The 22,037-nt window shown below is 43.4% G+C and overlaps 1 protein-coding gene across 1 annotated transcript; it reads right to left on the bottom strand.

Annotated features, from left to right (window-relative positions):
• Positions 1 to 10,380: 10,380 nt before the first annotated feature.
• On the bottom strand, positions 10,381 to 20,511 carry LOC121379131. The gene is made up of 7 exons (XM_041507616.1): positions 20,372 to 20,511; positions 19,333 to 19,496; positions 15,060 to 15,824; positions 14,327 to 14,516; positions 13,194 to 13,246; positions 11,129 to 11,245; positions 10,381 to 10,466 (listed from the first exon to the last, which is right to left on the bottom strand). The coding sequence occupies exons 1-6, from the start codon at positions 20,448 to 20,450 to the stop codon at positions 11,180 to 11,182; spliced, it is 1,317 nt and encodes a 438-aa protein (XP_041363550.1). The 5' UTR covers positions 20,451 to 20,511; the 3' UTR covers positions 10,381 to 10,466; positions 11,129 to 11,179.
• Positions 20,512 to 22,037: the final 1,526 nt, after the last annotated feature.

The following is a 22,037-nucleotide window of genomic DNA, read 5'->3' as shown; positions in this document are numbered from 1 at the left end:
CCTGTCCGCCATTCATACCCATGGGGCCGTTGCCTCTACCAACTCCCTCCTGTCCACCATTCTTACTCATGGGGCCGTTGCCTCTACCAACTCCCTCCTGTCCGCCATTCATACCCATGGGGCCGTTGCCTCTACCAACTCCCTCCTGTCCACCATTCTTACTCATGGGAACGTTGCCTCTACCAATTCCCTCCTGTCCGCCATTCATACCCATGGGGCCGTTGCCTCTACCAACTCCCTCCTGTCCACCATTCTTACTCATGGGGCCGTTGCCTCTACCAACTCCCTCCTGTCCACCATCTTACTCATGGGAACGTTGCCTCTACCAACTCCCTCCTGTCCACCATTCTTACTCATGGGAACGTTGCCTCTACCAACTCCCTCCTGTCCACCATTCTTACTCATGGGAACGTTTGCTCTACCAACTCCCTCCTGTCCACCATCTTACTCATGGGAACGTTGCCTCTACCAACTCCCTCCTGTCCACCATTCTTACTCATGGGAACGTTGCCTCTACCAACTCCCTCCTGTCCACCATTCTTACTCATGGGAACGTTTGCTCTACCAACTCCCTCCTGTCCACCATTCTTACTCATGGGAACGTTGCCTCTACCAACTCCCTCCTGTCCACCATTCTTACTCATGGGGCCGTTGCCTCTACCAACTCCCTCCTGTCCACCATTCTTACTCATGGGAACGTTTGCTCTACCAACTCCCTCCTGTCCACCATCTTACTCATGGGAACGTTGCCTCTACCAACTCCCTCCTGTCCACCATTCTTACTCATGGGAACGTTGCCTCTACCAACTCCCTCCTGTCCACCATTCTTACTCATGGGAACGTTGCCTCTACCAACTCCCTCCTGTTCACCATTCATACTCATAGGGTCGCTACTCATGCCAACTGGCCCTCCATTTTCCTCCTCGAAGTTTTCATTTAAGCAAGTATCCAGAAGAATGTCCATCAAACCTGAATCTAAGATACGAATGGCTTCATTTTTATCCACATCTAAACCTCGTTTAATGGGATTAGGTGTAGTTTGCGGGGTGGGTTCTTGTGGAGTAATCGATGGGCCAGGATTGTCCGTAGTATATGGGGAAGGCTCCATGCCGGGGGCGTCAGTATCTTCAAATGGAACAGAATCTGTAGTCTTCGGCACTGGAAACTAAAGAAACCCCACTCTATTACCACATTTAACATTTGAAAACTACGGTCATCTGACAAAGAGCATGTGGCCATTGCCACTTGAAACACAAAAAAAGCGCTTTAATACAATGCCCTTTACAAGCATTGTGCATGTGGGTCTACTCACTGAAATGGCACCAATGAATTGTAATAAATTGTTTAAAAACGGACAGGTGGGGGGCGAGGATCTTGTCCTAGTCCGCTGCAATGACTAAGACATCTTCGTTTAAAAAAACCATCACTCAAAGACACTTGCTTCAACGAAATACATTTTTATATTCACTAGCATAATTTACACAATATGATGTTTGATTATCAATTCACTTCCTAATTAAAAGCAACGTCTGGATCCTCCCTTGTATTAGCATTAATGTGGTCATCACGCTATTCATGCACCATTTTTCAAACATCCTCATTTCCGCATTCAGTTAAATTCTAGGTCCAACAAAGTTGCCTTGACCCCCACCACCAAGTGTCGCGATCAAGCTTTCACAAAATTAGTCTGGGCTGGCAAGGGCATTCCATAAATTAACAGTGGATTTTGTACATCTGCAATGACATACTAGGTGCATGCACAGAGGAACAGTTGTGAGAGTCGATTTTACATACATGTCTGGTGCCCCACCCCCATAAAAAAAAACCCACAAAAAAACCAACAACAAAAAAACAAAGTTGGCATTTCACACCAATTATATGGATATTTGCCACCTCCAGTGTACATTATAGACCTCCGTTCTACTACTATGCACGTTTTGGCAAGACTTCCGATTGTTCCAACATTCAGCTCATTCAGGCTTAAGTTAGGTTTAGGGTTAGTAATAGTAGATTAACCTTTCATTTGTTTAATTCTATAAAAAGACAACAGTGACTAGCTTACCTCCATCGCGTCCAATACTTCGACGCCTCGACACAGTTTGATCATTCCATCCTTCAGGCGCATGTCCGACGTTTCACCATGGGCGTCTAACAGGTGGTACAGACACACGGACATTGTCAGCAACAGATTCAGCTTCATGGCGGGTCAGTGGCCTGCAACTAAGATAAAAGTTCCATTTAACATTTACAACTTTAGAAACGATACAAATTTAATATGGAATAGATCACAACAGACCGGCCTCGATGGCGTCGTGGTTAGGCCATCGGTCTACAGGCTGATAGGTACTGGGTTCGGATCCCAGTCGAGGCATGGGATTTTTAATCCAGATACCGACTCCAAACCCTGAGTGAGTGCTCCGCAAGGCTCAATAGGTAGGTGTAAACCACTTGCACCGACCAGTGATCCTGCACCGACCAGTGATCCATAACTGGTTCAACAAAGGCCATGGTTTGTGCTATCCTGCCTGTGGGAAGCGCAAATAAAAGATCCCTTGCTGCCTGTCGTAAAAGAGTAGCCTATGTGACGGCAGCGGGTTTCCTCTAACAAACAGTATCAGAATGACCATATGTCTGACGTCCAATAGCCGATGATAAGATAAAAACAGTTTCAGAATGACCATATGTCTGACGTCCAATAGCCGATGATAAGATAAAAACAGTGTTAGAATGACCATATGTTTGACGTCCAATAGCCGATGATAAGATAAAAAAGCAATGTGCTCTAGTGGCGCCGTTAAATAAAACAAATTTTAGATCACAGCAGACGCGTGTGTAGGGAAGGATATTGGAGGTCGAAAACCCTTCCTGCTCAAATTGTCCCCCCACCCCCCCCACCCAATACATTTTCTGGGTAAAAACCACTATAATCTTAAAGTCACGACACCCCACCACCCTCCCCGCTAAAACATCCGAGCGAAAGACTGATTGCATCCAATACACAGAATGTAGTATTCCAAATCGTTTACATCTTTTAAAACGCTCCCCCCAAAAAACCAAAAACCCCCACCAAAACTAAAATTTAAATCCCTTGTGTGGGCGTGTAAGTATATTACTACTCAACCACGCCCGTCCTATTGGGGGGGGGGGGGGGCAGGAGGGGGGGGGTGGTTGTTGCCCATAAACTTCATCAATATTTATATTCCATGTATATTTAAGATTTTAATTATTTCAAGGGGCAGGCAAGATACCGAACAAAAAATACGCGGAATTATAAAAGATCTCACCCACCATAATACTTTTCCAGTGCACCCCGATGAACATCCAAACGTTCAACTATAAACCACGTTTTATTGACCTAGGACTTCATGGGGTAAACCCATTTAATCGCGAAACCGTAACGTAATCTTTTAACGCGAAAATTGACGCCTTCGCCGTCCGAAAAGTTATGTTCATATCTCGCCTTTTTACTTTGATAATGCAAGACAAAAACTGACAGCAAAGAAAAAAAAATCAAAATCAAAATCAAAATTTACCCCAAACAAAACACAACTCAACACTCCGCAGGCAAGACAATGATAGCGCATCATGTCATGTCATAGGGTTTTACGTGCACATTCAGAACAAGCTGTTGTAGCGCACGCCTGTCGTCCATGACAGGAAAGGTAGGGGGAGGGGAGAGGAGCGACCGCCTGCACTGGCCTACAGAGTGTTGAGTTGTGTTTTGTTTGGGGTAAATTTTGATTTTCGTCTTATTTTATAGGAAAAATGGTCACGTGATCACTCACGTACTATTCTTGCTTGGGTGCGAGTGCGAATAATTTTAACATGCTCATATACCACTAGAGTTTCGAGCATGTCCGTCCCGGGGCCTGTCTCTGGATAGCCAGTGACTTGCTCCGGGACAGAACAAAATCAAGGGGACAATTTTGAAATTTACATCCAAAAATTAAATAGTGGGCCTTTAAAATTTTGATGCGACCAAATTAATATAATTAATAAAGAAAATTCTACTCATTAAATTTGGTCGCTAGATTAGATTGGGCAGTCAAAATGAAATTAGATAGATAACACGCCTGATTTTGGATGGGGGGTGGGGTGTGTGTGTGTGTGTGAAATGGACAGAATTTTGAAAATAGGCAAGTAGTAAAAGAAATTAGTAGGATTAAAATCAGAAAGAAAAAAGTTACAAGCCAAAAATAAAAAGAATTGACTGCTTGGTCGAATATTTATATAATTTGGAGAATTTTGGAAGGACAGTCCAAAAATAAATAAGAGAAAGAAGACAGGATCGGACTATTTAATAATATTTTTAAAAAAAGAAGTAATTTCGACATGAATTTTTGAACGAAGGTCTAAAAGTTTTTAAAGTCCGATCTATACGTCCACGTGAGTGGCCTCGTTAAGGCCGTTAGGTTGTTACGTCGGCGAGGCTGGCGTGTCCCGGAGGTTCGGCAGCAGATGTTGGCGTCGTAACAGGGTACTGACTACCGTACCGTAGTCGGGGCCGCAGACCGCTCGGATCATCTTATGTAGATTCCGGTTGTCCAACTTGTTCGAAAGTATGGCCTGTCTATAGGTCTGCTCCCTCCGGTGCGTCACGGCTACGGTGTGGTGAGTACCGAACATCTTGCTGTGAAGTTCGTACTCGCTGCCGTCTTCCAGGGGTCTCCAGTCCGCGTTGAGGTAACTGCCACGGAGCTTGGTCGGGTCTGTCGTGTCCCCCTGCATATACTGATGAAGGTGTTTATTCAATCCGCTCACTGCGACGGTCCACTCGGACTCTTCGGGGGGGGGGGGGGGGGGGGGGGGGGGGGGGGGGGGGGGGGGCGACTACCGGCGTTGGTCTCTCGGTCTTGGCTGGCTGGTTGGTCGGTGATGTTGCCTTCCTCTTGCCAACGGCGGTTGATCGGGCCTGTGGCGTGGCGACTGGCTGTACCGGCGATACCGGCCAGTTCTGCCTGGGCCACGTGACGGTCGGCGATGGAGGGTCGTCGTGGGGTGTCTCACACACCGCGGTGTTGAGTCGGTCCCTCTCGGTGGTCGACGGTTCCCGCAGGGCTGGACTCGTCAACTCAGGCTGGGCTGGGGGCGGCGTCGCAGAAGGGACCGCCGCTGGCGGTTGAGCCGCCAGCTTTGGTCCCCCCCCCCCTCCCCCCGTGCCGTTCCTGGCGCGCTTTTCCTCTTCCTCCATCTCCTCTTCTTCGTCGGTACGATCGCGTCACCGTACACCAAAGTCACGGAAGTCCGTGACCCAGTGTACGAGACGCGATACTCCATAAGAGTGGGGGCAACTCGAGAGTACAAGGCGACACGTCTGTTCTCATCGTGAATCAGTTCGGAAGTCCTTCTTGCTTGGGTAGAAAATAATGGATTTAATGTTTTAATCATGCTGTCAACTTAGCCAGAAATGAACATTTATTTTGTAGTCATTTTTATAATGGGTTTTGTTTGAAACATATTTTATTACATATTATACAAAAGGATTGGGCACAAGTTATTCAACTTACGAGGCCCTCTCCTAATTACAATACAACACCATGATTACAGTCGTGTTCTTTTACAGAAAGTTAACAGAGACCAAGCTAAGTTAGACCTTGCAGAATCCATTTGGATACATAAATTGAATACTGTTCACCCCAATGGCCTCAACGAGTACAGCCCTACTGGCTTTAAGGCTAAAAAGGACTTTACGTGCACATTCAGAGCAAGCTGTTGTAGCGCACGCCTATACTGGGCACAGGGACCGGCCTTGGCCGGATCTCTCTGTCCAGGACATACTGGCTTTAACTACTAAGACTTTTTATACTCCTTTGTTCTTTAATTTAATTGTTATGCTATTGGTTAGCTCCTGCCTTGTTACCTAGCTTTGTGTTTTTAACTTCCAAGCTGACATTCTCTATTTTATACCTTACTGGTTGTATGCCCAGCACTTTGTTTATTCTCCTGAGGATGTTGGTTTTTTGACTAACAAAACGTCGAATATTTTAAATATTTGTATGTAATTTAAAACTTTAAGGTGGTTTCAGTGGAAACATATATATTTATATGTACTTGTTTAATTACAAATATTATAACATTATAATGGGTATCTTCGGGAATGTTTCCAGGTGGGAAGGGGAGGGAAGGAGGTAAGACCTATTGGCACATAATAAAGTATAAATTGGATCAGACATAACAGGCGCGTGTACAGGGGAGGAATTCGGGGCCAACCCCTTCTCTTCTTTCGTACAGGAAAAAAATCATAAGAAATATTGCTAACTCACTGTTAACAATTCCACAACGGCTCAAAATGTTTGGTCACATTTCCGCTATTGATAGAATGGATGTCACCATCAGACTAGTGGTACAAGTTTACCCGATTTTACCTTTTTACCTGTATAGTTTAAGATGTTTCCGGCTTTAGATGAACTGAAATAAATGTGTCAAAATTTTGGTCCAAAAAAAAAAAAAAATGAATTTTTTTTTTATTTTTAAACATAAATCATATAATGTTTATTCAATGTTTACTAGTTATCGGTATAACTTTCGACTTTGTGATATTTTGTGGACAAATTACTTCTTTTTTTGATTATAGTGTAATCTTTAGAAAATCTTTACAAAATACACAACAATACTTGTCGCAGTGACATTATTTAATTTGATGTCGAGGCGGGATTTAGCTCAGTCGGCTGAGTGATCGCTTAAGTTGCTTACGTGGCAGGATCGAACCACCTCAGTGGATCCATTCAGCTGATTGGGTCCTTTTTTCTCGTTACAACCAATGCACCACAACTGGACAAAGACCGTGGTATGTGCTTTTCTGTCTGTGGGAAAGTGCATATAAAAGATCCCTTTCTGTATTAGAGAAAAAAAAATGTAGCGGGTTTCCTCTGACGAGTACGAGACACAATTACCAAATGTTTCATATCCAACAGACGATGATTAATTAATCGATGTGCTCTAGTGGTGTCGTAAAACAAAACAACCCTTTACATCCAATAGCCGATGATTAATTAATCAATGTGCTCTAGTGGTGTCGTTAAACAAAACAAACTTAACTTTTGAATTTGATGCAATAAAAGTTGTAAAACATGTTATTAGGGATCGCGGTTCACGGTTTTGTCCTGACAGTTTTAATACATGTGGTGTACGGTTTTGTCAAAATGTAGTGTCCAGGCTCCATATTCATAAACATACTTAAGCAAAAGTATGATACTTATCTATGTACTTTAAGTATGTATTTAGGTATCATACATTGACTTAAGTACGTTGATGAATACGGAGCCTGGGGCCATTCCACGAAGCGATCTTAGCGCTAAGATCATCTTAGTGCATCAGGTAGTTATGTAGTTAAGATTATCCGAGAGCTAAGATCGCTTCGTGGAACGGGGCCCCGTTTCATCAAAACGCAGAATAGGACACACAGACAGACACACAGACACACACACACACACACACACACACACACACACACACACATTTTAAAGAGAAGCCATAAACGAATCATCATCATCTAGCATAATAAATCTGACCGTTTTACCACCAACGAAAATCAATAAAGTTAAAAGTTAAACACCACTAGAGCACATTGATTTATTAATCATTCCCTATTGAATATCAAATATTGGATAATCCTGACAGTCTGAAGAATTCAGCTACATTTTTCCATTAGCAGTAACAGGCCCGTAGGAACTTGATCGAGGACAGAAATGTACGGGTTGATTTTACCTACTTTACATAAATAAAGTTTAAAATATGGCTCGACTAGAGGTTCTGTCCCCCACTCCAGATATCGTTCCTACGGGCTTGCATAATGGATCGTTTGTACTTTCTCAAAGGCAGGACAGCACATACTACGGCCATACGCGTACAAGATTGGGGAGGGGGGGGGGGGGGGGGGCGCAGTAATGTATTGCGACCAGAATGCAGAGCCGTAGCTAGGGTTTTTAAAATTATATATATATTTTTTTTTTAGGGGGGGGGGGGGCGGGGGCGCAGATGAATTCTTACGAACAAGCATGGAAGGCGCAAGACATTACTTTTTTTTAGAAATATACAAACTCTAAAATACCATTTTGTAGCAATGTCGGGGAGTTTCATACTTAAAATCAAAAAGGGGATTTTCTTTTAAGTTTCCCGCTATGGCCTTGGAATGCTTCAAAGACGTCCGTTTATTCTGGGTGAACGGCGGTTCCGCAACACAAACATTCATATAAAGAACTTGAACTTGATATCACGACTTTGATTAAGCGAATCGGAATCGTTTTTAATCATGATGTATTAATATGAACATTCATAAATTTGACAAACCAAATTTCATCGATGCAAGACTGTTCGAGAAATGGAGGTGAACTGGACGCCGTCGCCGAATAAAGTAATACCTGTACATTTTAATCCATTTCATACAAGACGGTAACTACCCAAATACAGCCGTCTAGAGTTGGGACCAAAAAAATAAAAATAAGTAAACTAGGTTCAGGTTACCCACCCATCACCATGTGTAAAGTTATTTGAACGACACCATTGAAACATTTGCTTTTTAAAGAACAAATGGATTAGGCACAAGTTATACAACTTACACCATTAGACCACATTAAAAAACAGACCGTTATGTTAAAACATTTGTTGATTCCGCTTTAAGAGGAAACCCGCTACATTGCTACTGATGTGGTCCTCATTAGTAATAAGTGTTTCATATGCACCATCCAACTACCTTGATATGTCGGTCGTGGTGCACTGGCTGGAACGAGAAATGGCCCAACAGCATGCCAAGATGTGCTACAGACATTCTTAAAAATATACGATGTAGCAGCGTTTACGATTTTGTAAAAAACGGTCGACCTTCCTGGTATAATTCTGTAATGTTGCGCAAGTGGAACGGTTTTAACCAGAAGTCCGCTAGCTCTTCTAATAGGGCCACGTGCCACGAAGACGTCTGGAAATTTTAATAAACCCTTTTAAACTTTCAGTGTGGGGGGTAGGAGGAATGGCACCACGGGTAATTTACGCGAACGGGCGATTGGCATGCTTGATGCTGGCATGTCGACAGAAGACAGTTGCAAGGCATGTTGCAAGGCATGCTGGGAGTTCTAGTCGAGCGATACGAAATCTTCGCTTAAGATTTCGAACGACAGGAAGCACCAACGACTTGCCACGTCAGCGTGTTACAACGGACAACGCGTGGTCAAGACCGCTATATCATGAACACGCATTTGCGCAATCAATTCCAAACTGCCACTGCTACTGCTGCTAACACACCTGGGCTTCATAATAACCGAATCAGTGGGCAAACTGTTCGTAATCGTCTGCGGGAGAACGGTTTACATGCACGACGTCCTTACGTCGGATGTTTTAACGTAACGTCATCGTCTAAATCGTCTTAATTGGGCACGTGTACGCACTCGTTGGATACGGCGACGCTGGAATACAGTTCTTTTTTCGGATGAATCCAGATTTTCTTTACGACGTGGTGATGGCAGGGTGCGCGTCTACCGTAGGAGAAATGAACGCTATGCCGACTGTTGTGTTCTTGAACGAGATCGTTTCGGGGGTGGGGGGTTATGTCATGGTCTGGGCAGCCATTGCCCATGGTTATCGTTCACCTCTAGTCGTCACCGATGGCAATTTAAATGCTCAACGTTACCGTGATGACATTCTCGCTCATCACGTTATTCCTCTGTTCCATAACAACGCCAACATCTCGATTTTTCAGCATGATAATGCCACCTCTCATACAGCTAGAGACACTGTAGATTTTCTTAGGACAAATAACATTGATTTCATTGATGACTGGCCCGCTAAAAGTCCTGATCTCAACCCCATCGAGCATATCTGGGATAGTCTGGACAGACGATTGAGGCGTCGTCCCAACCCACCCGCTAACGTCAACGTACTTTGTCAAGCGCTCATTCAGGAATGGAACAATATTCCACAGGCAGAAATCAACACTTTAGTCAATTCTATGCGCCTGCGATGCACTGCAGTGGTCAATTAAAGAGGTGGTCATACCCGTTATTAAGAGGGCGAGTTTTTTAACCCCCTACCACACTTGGTCAAAATTTCTCCCAGTTTGTTAACCTATGGCCATGATTTTTGCACCAAACGATGCATCATGGAACACTTTTTAAACGCATATATAACAATTATTCCCCCGGTTTGTTTCATCAAGTTATGTTCAAGCAAAGTTAGCGGAAGTTTATTTTGTTCAATATACACACACCACACACCACACACCACACACCACACACCCACACACCCACACATCGTCACGGTCTTCGATACACACCAGTCAAACACATTAGACCATCCTCCGATTCAATTTTAAGATTTGAAATTCTTGAAGCCATCTTTGTTTGACAAATTACACACCAACACCTTCAATACAAAACAAACACATAGCAATATTGTCCTGCCTTTTATTTTGCCTTTTATTTCACTCGATACATGTTCAAATTTTGAGTTCCGGTTACCAAAGACCCTTCTCATGCCTGCAAAAAGAAAAAATGGTTTTCAAGTCTATCCATTTTAGCCCAACAAGATATTTCACAATGAACAGTTTGATGTACCGTTTACCAAATGTAGATGGCGTGTTTGCATTTTTACCTTGTAGAAAATGCCATTTTAAGAACTGCCTAAAAAGTTTAACCCGACACCACATATCTGCGACAAGAAAGGCCGTCGACCAGTTGTGGTGCACTGGTTGGAACGAGCACTCCGGCAGAGCTAAATCCCGCCATTCACCTGATGCACACATTACCAAACATGTGATCAATGACATGACGGCATCATTCTTAGTTTTAAGTCTGAAAAGTTGCCAGACCCAAGATCTAGTACTTCTCAGTTTGTACCGCTTATCGTATATCGTATATAAAGCACTACATTCTGTTATCGGTAATGTAATAAAATGTATCGACAGAAAATCCTCCAAATACAATTATATACGATAGTAACCAACAGAAAACCCATTTAATAAACACGCATGTAGATAGGGCTCGATTAGGGCTCGATTTCGGATTGTTTCGGGGGGTGGGGGGGTGGGGGGGGGGACGACTAAAGGAGAATGGGGACATTGCAGTAGAGTATAATGGCCGTCCGACACTGGAAACACGCTTTCCAGTATCCATATTGTGATACCAATAGTAATACTAACATGTGGTCCTTGTTCAAATCCAGGAGCAAGTTGCACACCGAGGTCAGTCCTTTAAACATTTGTCACAATCTCAAAATCCTTTGGTAGAAGATCGTGTAGTGTTGAAAAGTCGGCGTTCTGAAATTAGGAAAATGAAATGTTTATGTAATTACACCTCTGAATAATTCAGAACGGCAATTTGGCATCAAGGCTCATAAGTTAGATGCAGAACGTGTGTTTTATTCCATTGTTTGTTTTATTCTATTCTTCCGAGTCTTGAGGAAACAGTTACATTTTTCTGAGTTGCGATCTTTTGTATGCCCTTTCCCTCCCAAGACGGACATGACCTACCATGGCTTTATTAGTCGTGGTGCACTGGTTCGGGGGGGGGGGGGGGGGGGGGGGGAGATACCGTTGAGAATTTATCGATGCGAGCGCTCTACCGACCGACACCCCAGGACATTACATACGACCTTTGAGTTTGTTCAGACACCGAACTGAAAGTGTAGAGAATACACGAGTGGCCGTTTGATACCGCCGTTAGCAAAACATAGTTTGGCACAATTTTAAAGCATCCCCCCCCCCCCCCCCCCATTTCTTACATATGTGTGGGGTTTTTTTTAAAATGCATTGATAAACTTTAGCTTTACACCGATTAGCAAATAATCTAAATTAATAAGGGATATGACGACCAATCGATGTTGCCGAAATCCGCGGTTTTAGGCCCACGGTTTTGGTGCACGTTTCCCCAATTTGCTAACCGTGTATGTTTAATATTTTTAAAAATAAAATGGTACATGTATAAACATTTCCGCACCTTGCTGGTAATCTCTGCAACCCGAAAAAGTATTTCTACCAATCACAGCATTCGATTTCATTAAACCAGACAATTTGTATGGGCGATAGGTGCCGTTCGGATCCTGCACAGAAACCGCGAATTTCTTGCCGGGACCGCAAAAATTTACTTCCCAAAATAGGGACAGACCTGATTAATCCGTAGAGAGAATAAACATTTTAAATTATATTAACACGTTAACATGGCATGGTAAACTACCATTTCTTTTTCTAGTCGATATTTTATATTTTACAATTTTATAAACGACCATTAAAAATAAATGTTTTCCTCTTACTACTTGTGAAAAAGTATCGTGAATAAATCGAACCGTGGATCAAATACCGAAAATTGAACCGAACCATGCCATCCCTAGCAACTAATACTGGGAAAATGTAATGGGCATTTCACTTTCTTGTACATGCCATGCTAATTTGTGTACGTCACATTTAAGATTACCAATCGAAACTGGCAGATGGTTTTAAAGTTCCTAGAGAAAAGAATATGCAAACTTTGTCATACCGATATAGGAGATGAATACCATTATTTATTCAATTAAAATGATATTTAAAACATAAAATATATAAAAACATAGAATTAATCGTAGCGGTTTTAAAATGAAAAGGTATGCCGTCATTATATAATGCACCATTAAAAAAACTAGCTAATTTATTATAAGATTATCATCTTGTCTTGTGAACTGACGTTTCTCCGCATATTTTAGCTATTTTGTTTGCATATCTTGTGTTCTATGTTAATTATATAGATACTTCTATGTTGACGCCCGTTCTCGTCCATGTATGTTAATTATTTGAAAATGTCCTCTGTTAAACATTGTAATGTGTCCCGAGTGTTTAATAAATCTTGAAAACCACAACTATGACGGCATGGTATGTTTTGAAGCAACCGTTTCACAGAACTGCATTGCGTAAGAAAATAGAATTAAATTGTGCAATAAAACTGGTGAAACTGGCATGGAATTCTGTACATTTATACACGTAGACTAAAATACATAAAATTATATAAATAAAAAATAATTTTCCAAAATTCACTGACTAATGAAATTCCATTCCTAAAATACATTTTTTAAAATCGCTCATTTAATATCAATGTCCCCATTGCTGCTAATAGTAATACAATTGTACATTTAATACAGAGCGCAGTTTTACGGACCAATGTCGCAAACTAACAAAATCTGCCCGCGATATTTTTGGAACAGCGAGTTACAAACATTTAAAACTACCAATTCTTTACCTCGTCCATGCTGAAAACCTCTTCACAGATCTTTACCAATGTCGAGACCAGATCTGAAAAATAAAATGTGTAGCGTTACCAATACACATAAACGTGTAGAATTTTAGTGGGGTGGGGATGCGGCATGTTCGGGTTATGCCGACTGGGATCTTCAGCTTTCAAGAGCTGTGACTTTAAAAAAAAAAAAAAAAATCAAGTCTTACGGCCATTCAACATGTGACCATACATTACACAGGCAGTATTTAATAAATAACCAGCGGAGAATGTCTTGAAATGTCTTGGCGACGTACATGTAGATGATATGCCGTCAAAAGTAGGTCGTGGTGATCTAGTTATGGTACGCAACACATCAAGTTGTACATGTGATGATCCTATAGGAATTGATAAAACTAAAACAAAGTTTACGTATGGACGGACAACTGTACCATAATAAAACCCGTCAGACTGGCGTATAAAAATAGTTCATGATAAAATAGTCATTTCCTTTGTAGACATGGGGAAACCTTAAGCTATTTGCATCTCCAGTATAATAAAACATTTAAGACCATATATCATCCTCAAAGAAACATCCTAGTCCTCAACTTACAAACACAAAACCTATTTTAAAAAAGGCATTTTAAACCAAATATTTTTTTTTTAACCATTTACAAAAATATTTAACCACACCTCAGCACATTTTAAAAATTAAGAAACTGCAGTATTGTGGTGCGCTTGTGTTGTTCAACAATACCACTAAAGCACATTAATAATTTGGTAATCAGTTAACATACCATTTTTCTGTTCAGAAATCTTGCATTTGTAATCGTGAACCCATTCTAAATATGGGGAAGTAACCCAGTGGTAAAGCGCTCGCCCGATGCGCAATTGGGTCTAGGATCGAACATCAATGAGGGCATTAGGCAATTTTTTGCCCGAGCCAGTGCACCACAACCCGTATTTAAAAGGATCCATTGCTATAAATGGATAAATGGGGGGGGGGGGGAAGGGGACTGTCACAATTACCAAATGTTAAAATAGCCGATGATTAATAAATTAAGGTGCTCTAATTGTGTCGTTAAATAAACCCGAACGTTCTAATTATAAACCCAACCATGACCCCGATTTGACCTCTTGGCAGCATTCGGTCGACTTACCAGGCTTACTAGGCAAGGCTCTGGCTGGGAGAGACGATTCTGTGGATACCTTCGATTCAACCGGGTCTGGTACAGATGGATTCACACTACCGGAAGGAGGCGCCTCATTCTGCTCCTCTCTCGAACGCTCCAAGAAGTCGCACGCATCGCTCAGCAGGTCGAGAAATGACAGTTCGTCATTTTCAACATCCTAAAAAATATCATAAAATAAGATCTCTTATATAGATTTTTTTTTTTTTTTTTTAAAGCAGGATTGTACTTGCAAAACTACTGTAAACAAAATATTCCTTAATTCAATTCGAATGACCACAACTCTTATACTATATATACCAAATTAGGAAATGGAAAATTTTTACAGCGCCATTTAAATTGCCAGATTACGAAAATCTGAAAATGTAAAGCAATTACTTATATTTGCGATTCTCCCAACCTATGCGCCATGTTACCAATGTATTTTCAAATGATCTAGGCGCGTGTGCAGTGGCTTGCTTTCGAGGGTTGAACCCCACCCCTCCTGCTAGAGTCTCCCCTCCACCCCCCCCGTGTATATTCTCCGAAGGAACACGTCTCGACACTCTTCTATAGAATCACTCGCCACATTGTAAAGTTCGTTTAACGACGTCAATCGGCTATTCGACGTAAAAATTACCAAAAAGTAATTTACAAGTCTTAAGAGAAAACCCGCTACATAAATCCCCATCCCACCAACAAAACGCAATTATTTAATACTTACATTCTTTTGCAGACTTTCAAAACGTTTGCCAATACGGCATAGCGTCATGGTGCCGAAGACTATGTAGCGTTTCAGTTTGTCGAGTTTCTGGAAATCTGGAATACTATCTGTAAACGAACTGGGGCCACCCACTCCAGGGGCCACAGCGCCGCCACCCATGCCCATCGACCCAGGAGCCACAGCGCCGCCACCCATGCCCATCGACCCAGGAGTCACAGCGCCGCCACCCATGCCCATCGACCCAGGAGTCACAGCGCCGCCACCCATGCCCATCGACCCAGGGGCCACAGCGCCGCCACCCATGCCCATCGACCCAGGAGCCACAGCGCCGCCACCCATGCCCATCGACCCAGGAGTCACAGCGCCGCCACCCATGCCCATCGACCCAGGGGCCACAGCGCCGCCACCCATGCCCATCGACCCAGGGGCCACAGCGCCGCCACCCATGCCCATCGACCCAGGGGCCACAGCGCCGCCACCCATGCCCATCGACCCAGGGGCCACAGCGCCGCCACCCATGCCCATCGACCCAGGAGTCACAGCGCCGCCACCATCCATATCACATGTATCAATAAGAATGTCCATCAAGCCCGAATCCAAGAGACCGATGGCTTCAGTTTTATCCATTTTTCTCAGGAATCGTTTCAGGGACGAGACTGGATTTGGATTTGCTGTAGTTTGTGAAAATTCATTTTGCGTATTCCGTGAGCCGGGGTCAATGTCTGGGGCGACAGTTCCTTCAAATGGAACTTCGGTTGTTCGAGACTTAAAACCAAGAAAAATAACAATATTAGTGTAAGATACCAAGCACTGTTTTGTGGGGTTACTAAGTTTCTAGTGTTCAATACAGATACACCAAGCCCCATCACCGACTGGCTACCCCTAAACAAGGGACTTTAGTATGCACTTCTCCAAAATGGTTGGCGGGACGTAACCCATGGGTAAAGCGTTCGCTCGATGCGCGGTCGGTGTGGAATAGATCCCAGTCGGTGGGCCCAATGGGCCATTTCTGTTTTAGCCAGTGCACCACGACTGGTATATCAAAGGCCGTGGTATGTACTACCCCGTCTGTGGGATGGTGCATATGAAAGATCCCTTGCTGCTAACCGAAAAGAGTATCTTGTGTGATCCTAACCATATGTGACGCCATATAACCGTAAATAAAGTGTTGAGAGGCGTTAACTTAAGGTTTTTTGCCTCCAAAACGGGGCAGTACATGCCAGTGATGTACCAGTCGAGGAATAGAGACCACAGTAGGGCGATAAAATGTACAACCCATCGTCCCAGAGACCTTAACACCGAGCTACATATCGGGATGCTTTTCACCGGGCCAAATATTTTATATATATATATATATATACTCTTCAAAAAAAAAAACACAAATGGGTTATAACTCCGATTTTATGTTTCCTACCGGTTCATGCTTTGTGAATATAAGGTCATTGCATGTCCCAAACACATTCCCACGGTTACATTCGATAAAACGCAGCTACTGTACAATAAAGTTCCAAAATGTGAATATTCGCAAAAACGCAGCCACGTGCAAACCATGTCACCACTGTACGTGCGTTGTCTGCACGTGCAACATGAACACCGACAGTATAAAGTGCAGGGTGTTCGCTTGCCTGGCCTCTGTATCTGGCCGACAGTTGACAATCCAGGACATGCCACGTCTCAATGAACTGCAGAGAAACAATGCCATCGGCCGACTAGACGCAGGCGAATCCAGAACGGCCGTTGCCAGGGCATTCCATGTGTCCCCAAGCACCATCTCCAGACTGGGACCGTTACCAGCAACATGGATCAACACGTGACCTCCCTAGATCCGGTCGACCACGGGTCACTACCTCCGGGCAGGACCGCTACATCCGGGTACGCCACCAGCAATACCAGGTTTGCGCAGGATATCCGACCAGACCGTACGGAACCGCCTACGTGAGGTAGGAATTCGTGCCAGACGTCCAGTTCGAGGTGTCATCTTAACACTACAACACCGTCTACTCCGACTGCAGTGGTGCCAGATTCATCGACAATGGCCTCAACTGCGATGGAGACAGGTGTGGTTCAGTGACGAGTCCCCCGATTTCTGCTCCGACGTCATGATGGAAGATGTCGCGTGTATAGGCGTCGTGGTGAACGTTATGCGGCAAACTGCGTGCAGGAAGTGGACAGATTCGGCGGGGGTAGTGTCATGGTGTGGGCAGCCATCTCACACACTGGCAGAACTGACCTGGTCCACGTGCAGGGCAACCTGAATGCACAGGGCTACATTGACCAGATCCTCCGGCCACACATCGTTCCAGTTATGGCCAACGCCAACGCAGTGTTCCAACATGACAACGCCAGGCCTCGCACAGCACGTCTCACAACGGCTTTCCTACAGAACATTAATGTCCTTCCTTGGCCATCGATATCACCGGATTTGAACCCAATTGAGCATCTATGGGACGAGTTGGACCGACGCCTCCGACAGCGACAACCACGGCCCCAGACCCTGCCCGAGCTGGCAGCAGCCTTGCAGGCCGAGTGGGCCACCATCCCCCGGGACGTCATCCGTACTCTGGTTGCTTCAATGGGCAGGCGGTGCCAGGCAGTTGTCAACACACGCGGAGGCCACACCCGGTATTGACTCCAGATGGCCTTGACCTTGGTGGTGTGTCCTATCACTTACAATGGACTAGAGTGAATTGTGAACAATCCTGCAACATTTGGTAATTATCGGACTCGCCATTCAATAATTAAATCAATTCTCCAAATGTTACGACAATGTGGTTTTGCATTTCTTCTTTTGAAGAGTATATATATATATAAAAAAGAAAGAAAGGTTTAGCGACAAAACTAGCAGAGATTTGTCGACTATTGGACGTCAAACATTTGTTAATTTTGACAGTCGTAGGAAACCTGCTACATGTTTCCAGTAGTAGCAATGGATTTTTAAAATTTTATATCGTATAATATCTTACATTTTCAGTGCAATCAGTGATATTTTTTAGATCACATCCTTTAAGAATGATAACTTTGCAAAATTAGATGTAAATAGGTCTCGGCACTAGCTTTGACATTTAAGCAAATGTACATGGCGACACTCCCATGATTGACATATGCATTCATAGTCAAATAAAACATTTCAATGGCAATTTTGACACTGAAAGCTGATAAAAGATTACCCTGTGTATTTTAGTATCGTCAATATCATATTAGGAATAAAAATAATGTATTATGCGAGCATAATACAATTTTTATTCCTAATATAGGATATTGACAATACCGAAAAACACTGGCAATAAGCTCTATAAGCACCATCCCACGGCCTTTATAATATTCCAGTCGTTGTGCAGACCAACAGATATCACCCAGGATCAATGTACCCACCGACAGGGATCGATCCCACAGCGCATCAAGGGAACACCGAGCTACGTCCCTCCACCCCCAAATACTTTGTGTACGTTTAATGGGACACCAATTTTATACATCAAGGTTAAATGCCTGCTCACTTGTTTTTTTAAACTTCGAATAACTCCCATCATCTTGGCATAGGTCTAACTTGATTACCTTGGTCATCCCTACTAAAATGTTTTAAAATATAAATGGATATGAGGCAGCCATTGTTTTGTACATTCAAACAAGATTCCAAGTACCTCCACCTACCCTGAGGAAAGGGCGAACAGTTTTGGGTTTTCTTTTACCAACTAAAACTGTTCAAAAAATAAAATTGCCATTTTGACGTTTAATATTACATTAGGTGAAAATTGTGCATACTTCATACTTTCTGGACCCAGGGAGCGGTTAGTGTTCAGACCTACCATACAATTTTTATGCGTTCTCCAATACTTTGTTCTAGGAACAAAAACAAAAATCCGCAAATTAATACTTAAAAAAAAAATGTTTTTTAGTGCATTGATGAACATATATGGTTGCAGCTAAAACCGTTCTAAACACGAAACTTTAAAACCTAACGCAAACACTAGGCCACTGCCAGAAAGTAATGCTTATATCTCGCCTTTACTTCTTAACAGGGAGTGGAGAAAAAAAACATATGGCAGAGCCACAATATCAGGGCCGTAGCTAGGATTTTGTTTGGGGGGGGGGGGGGGCGCAACCGAGTAGTTAAGTCTAAAACTCCTTAAACAGTTAAGATGATATTTCTTTAAGTTTCTAGAATGCTTTCCGGATTTTTTTCGGGGGGGGGCAACTCCCTCCCTTGCCCCCCCCCCCCCCCCAGCTACGGCCCTGAATATATAAAATGACGGCGCCCGCCGCAATATCAGCTTACTTGCATCAGATCCAAAACATCGACCCTTCGACAAAGACTGAACATGCCCTCTTTCAGGCGGAGTTTCAATTTCTCCTTTTTAGACATCCGGGCATCAGTCAGGTGGAACAGACAAACCGACACAACCAGTAACAGCGCAAGCTTCATGGCCGTTTTTAATTCGTCTGCAACAAAACACATTTAACAAGTTCCATTTACTACTTGATATCAGAGGCGGATCGGGAGGGGGTGGGGGGGGGGGGGGGGGGCTTAAATTTTGTGAGTAATTTTATATATTTTAATAAAAAAAAATTAAGATCCCTTTCGAAACCTCCCCAAAGTTCCCTCGACATTCCGCCTCATGTCACCGTCCCCCATGGATTTTCTAGATCCAGATATACCGTCCACCAGAATGATATGCAAATAACCGATTTATTCTGCAAGCAGATATGCAATTGTAAATACGACAACTTAACATTTCAATGTGGGTTGTTTTTTTACGACACTACTAGAGCACATAAGTCAATCGGCTCTTGCGGATGTCAACACTTGGTGTTATTTCATTACCAGCAAGGGATCTTTTATATCATTAAAATGTGATTTGGTGCTAACATTATGTAAACATACCGAGCCCATTTTACTAAGCCCCATTTTATATTGCCCGTGTCAAGTACATACGTTTTACAATGTTTAAACACTTGCATCCAACACAACTGTCCTTGCCCACCCAAAATCGCTACAACATCCAGGCCCATCGTAGTCCGATGTGGGTAGAAGAAGCTACACTACTTTATTAAAATTCTATATTTGTATTTATGGTCTCAACAATTCAAACCCATTTCAAATGGACTTTACTGGCACGATAGGATATTATAAAAGTTGAACATGTTCAACGATACCACTAGAACACATGAACAAATAAATCATAGGCTATTGGATGTCAAACATTTGGTAATCGTTACATATGACATGCACCACCCAACAAAGAGGATAGCACATCACATACCACGGCCTTGATTTTGAATAATTCAAAACCAAAATGAAAATATCAACGACTTACCTAGAACAATCAGACTCCAAAAACTCAACAGACAAGACAATAATAACGCAATTGCGTTCTTCTTTTTATAGGAGAACATGGTCACGCGATCACACACATGGTTCACGTGCTTTTCATGTTTAGCCAGAAAATAATCGACTGCAGATTTGATGCGTTTTAATCGTGCTGTCAATCTAACCACAAATGAACACGTATCCTGTTGTTATTTGGTTTTGGGATGGCCTTTATGTTGTTGTTTTTGTAATTCATTTTGTGGATGGTTGTTGTTTTTGTAATTCGTTTTGTGGATGGTTGTTGTTTTTATGGGGGGGTTTTTTCTCAGTCAAATCAGTTTATTTTAACAACCAGGAATTCCCTGGGGCTGTCTATAATTCAAAATGTTAATCCAGAAAGCAATTGGGAGGGATGGGGAGATAGAGATGGAAGCATAGGCGTATGGGCTCCCATTTTCGTAGGTGGGGCAGGCTGAATAACAACATTTATTCATATTGGCATTGTTACGAAACAGCTATACAGGTTATATTATATATACAGCAGCAGATGAATCACTACGCATCTTTACATGGATTACAACTAATTTTGAGGGTAGAATGATGGAAATACATGACACAAATTTAAAAGTTTCAAGTTAGCACATTTTGACAGAATATCTCTGTAATTTATTCCCGAATTTGAGGTTTTGCTCCATAACTAAGGGGACACATACACACACGCGCTGTCTCGTACGCTTATGGGCGGAATGGTGGACCAGGTCGAACATAATGGGGAGGGAGAGGGAGAGGGAGGGAGAGGGAGGGAGAGGGAGGGAGAGAGGGAGAGGGAGGGAGAGGGGGGGGGGAGGGAGGGAGAGGGGGGAGGGAGAGGGGGGAGGGAGAGGGGGGAGGGAGAGAGGGGGGAGGGGGAGGGAGAGGGGGGAGGGGAGGGAGGGAGGGAGAGGGAGAGGGGAGGGGGAGAGGGAGGGAGGGAGAGGAGGGAGGAGAGGGGGAGAGAGGGGGAGAGAGAGAGAGGGAGGGAGAGAGGGAGAGGGAGGAGAGAGAGGGGGAGGGAGAGAGGGGGAGGGAGAGAGGGGAGAGAGAGAGAGGGAGGGGAGAGAGAGAGAGAGAGAGAGATGGGGCGAGGGAGAGAAAGATGGGGGGAGAGATGGTTGGGAGAGAGAGAAGGAGAGAGAGAAACGACGGGAGACAGGGACACACACACACAAACACACATACACACACGCATACACACATAATACATACATACATACATACATAGGGCGAGAGAGAGAGACAAGACAGACAGACAGACAGAAGAGGGCTAGGGCGTCAGGTCCTGCTAGCAGTAACATTATATGACCTTACCACCCCCTCTCATATTGGACATGTAGCTCGGCGAGAGAACGTTCGCCTCAGACGTGACGGGTCGTAGAATGGCTATTCCTAAATATAACTGGGATTTCTTCCCCATCGCAATCGGTACCTCGGTGCATCAAAGGCCATGGTATGTACTGTTCTGTCAGTAGAAAAGTACATGTACATATAAACAATACAAGAGTAGATAGTGACATTCTATTCCCAATATTATATATCAATATAAGGAAGTCAGTCGGTCAGTCAGTCAGTCAGTCAGTCAGTCTGTCATTCAGTCAGTCAGTTAGTCAGTTAATCAGTCTGTCAGATAGTCAGTC

The sequence above is a fragment of the Gigantopelta aegis genome, chromosome 8 (genome assembly GCF_016097555.1).
Source record: "Gigantopelta aegis isolate Gae_Host chromosome 8, Gae_host_genome, whole genome shotgun sequence".
In the NCBI taxonomy this organism is placed as follows: domain Eukaryota; kingdom Metazoa; phylum Mollusca; class Gastropoda; order Neomphalida; family Peltospiridae; genus Gigantopelta; species Gigantopelta aegis.
Note: the sequence above shows the minus strand (reverse complement) of the source record. Positions and strands in the feature narration are given on the sequence as shown.

Coding starts and splice junctions, on each gene's coding strand:
- LOC121379131 (XM_041507616.1), bottom strand. CDS start 20,450: ATGTTCTCCTATAAAAAGAAGAACGCAATTGCGTTATTATTGTCTTGT. Junction 19,497..20,371: donor TTGGAGTCTGATTGTTCTAG/GTAAGTCGTTGA, acceptor GTTTTGTTGCAG/ACGAATTAAAAACGGCCATG. Junction 11,246..13,193: donor AGGTTTTCAGCATGGACGAG/GTAAAGAATTGG, acceptor TCCTAATTTCAG/AACGCCGACTTTTCAACACT.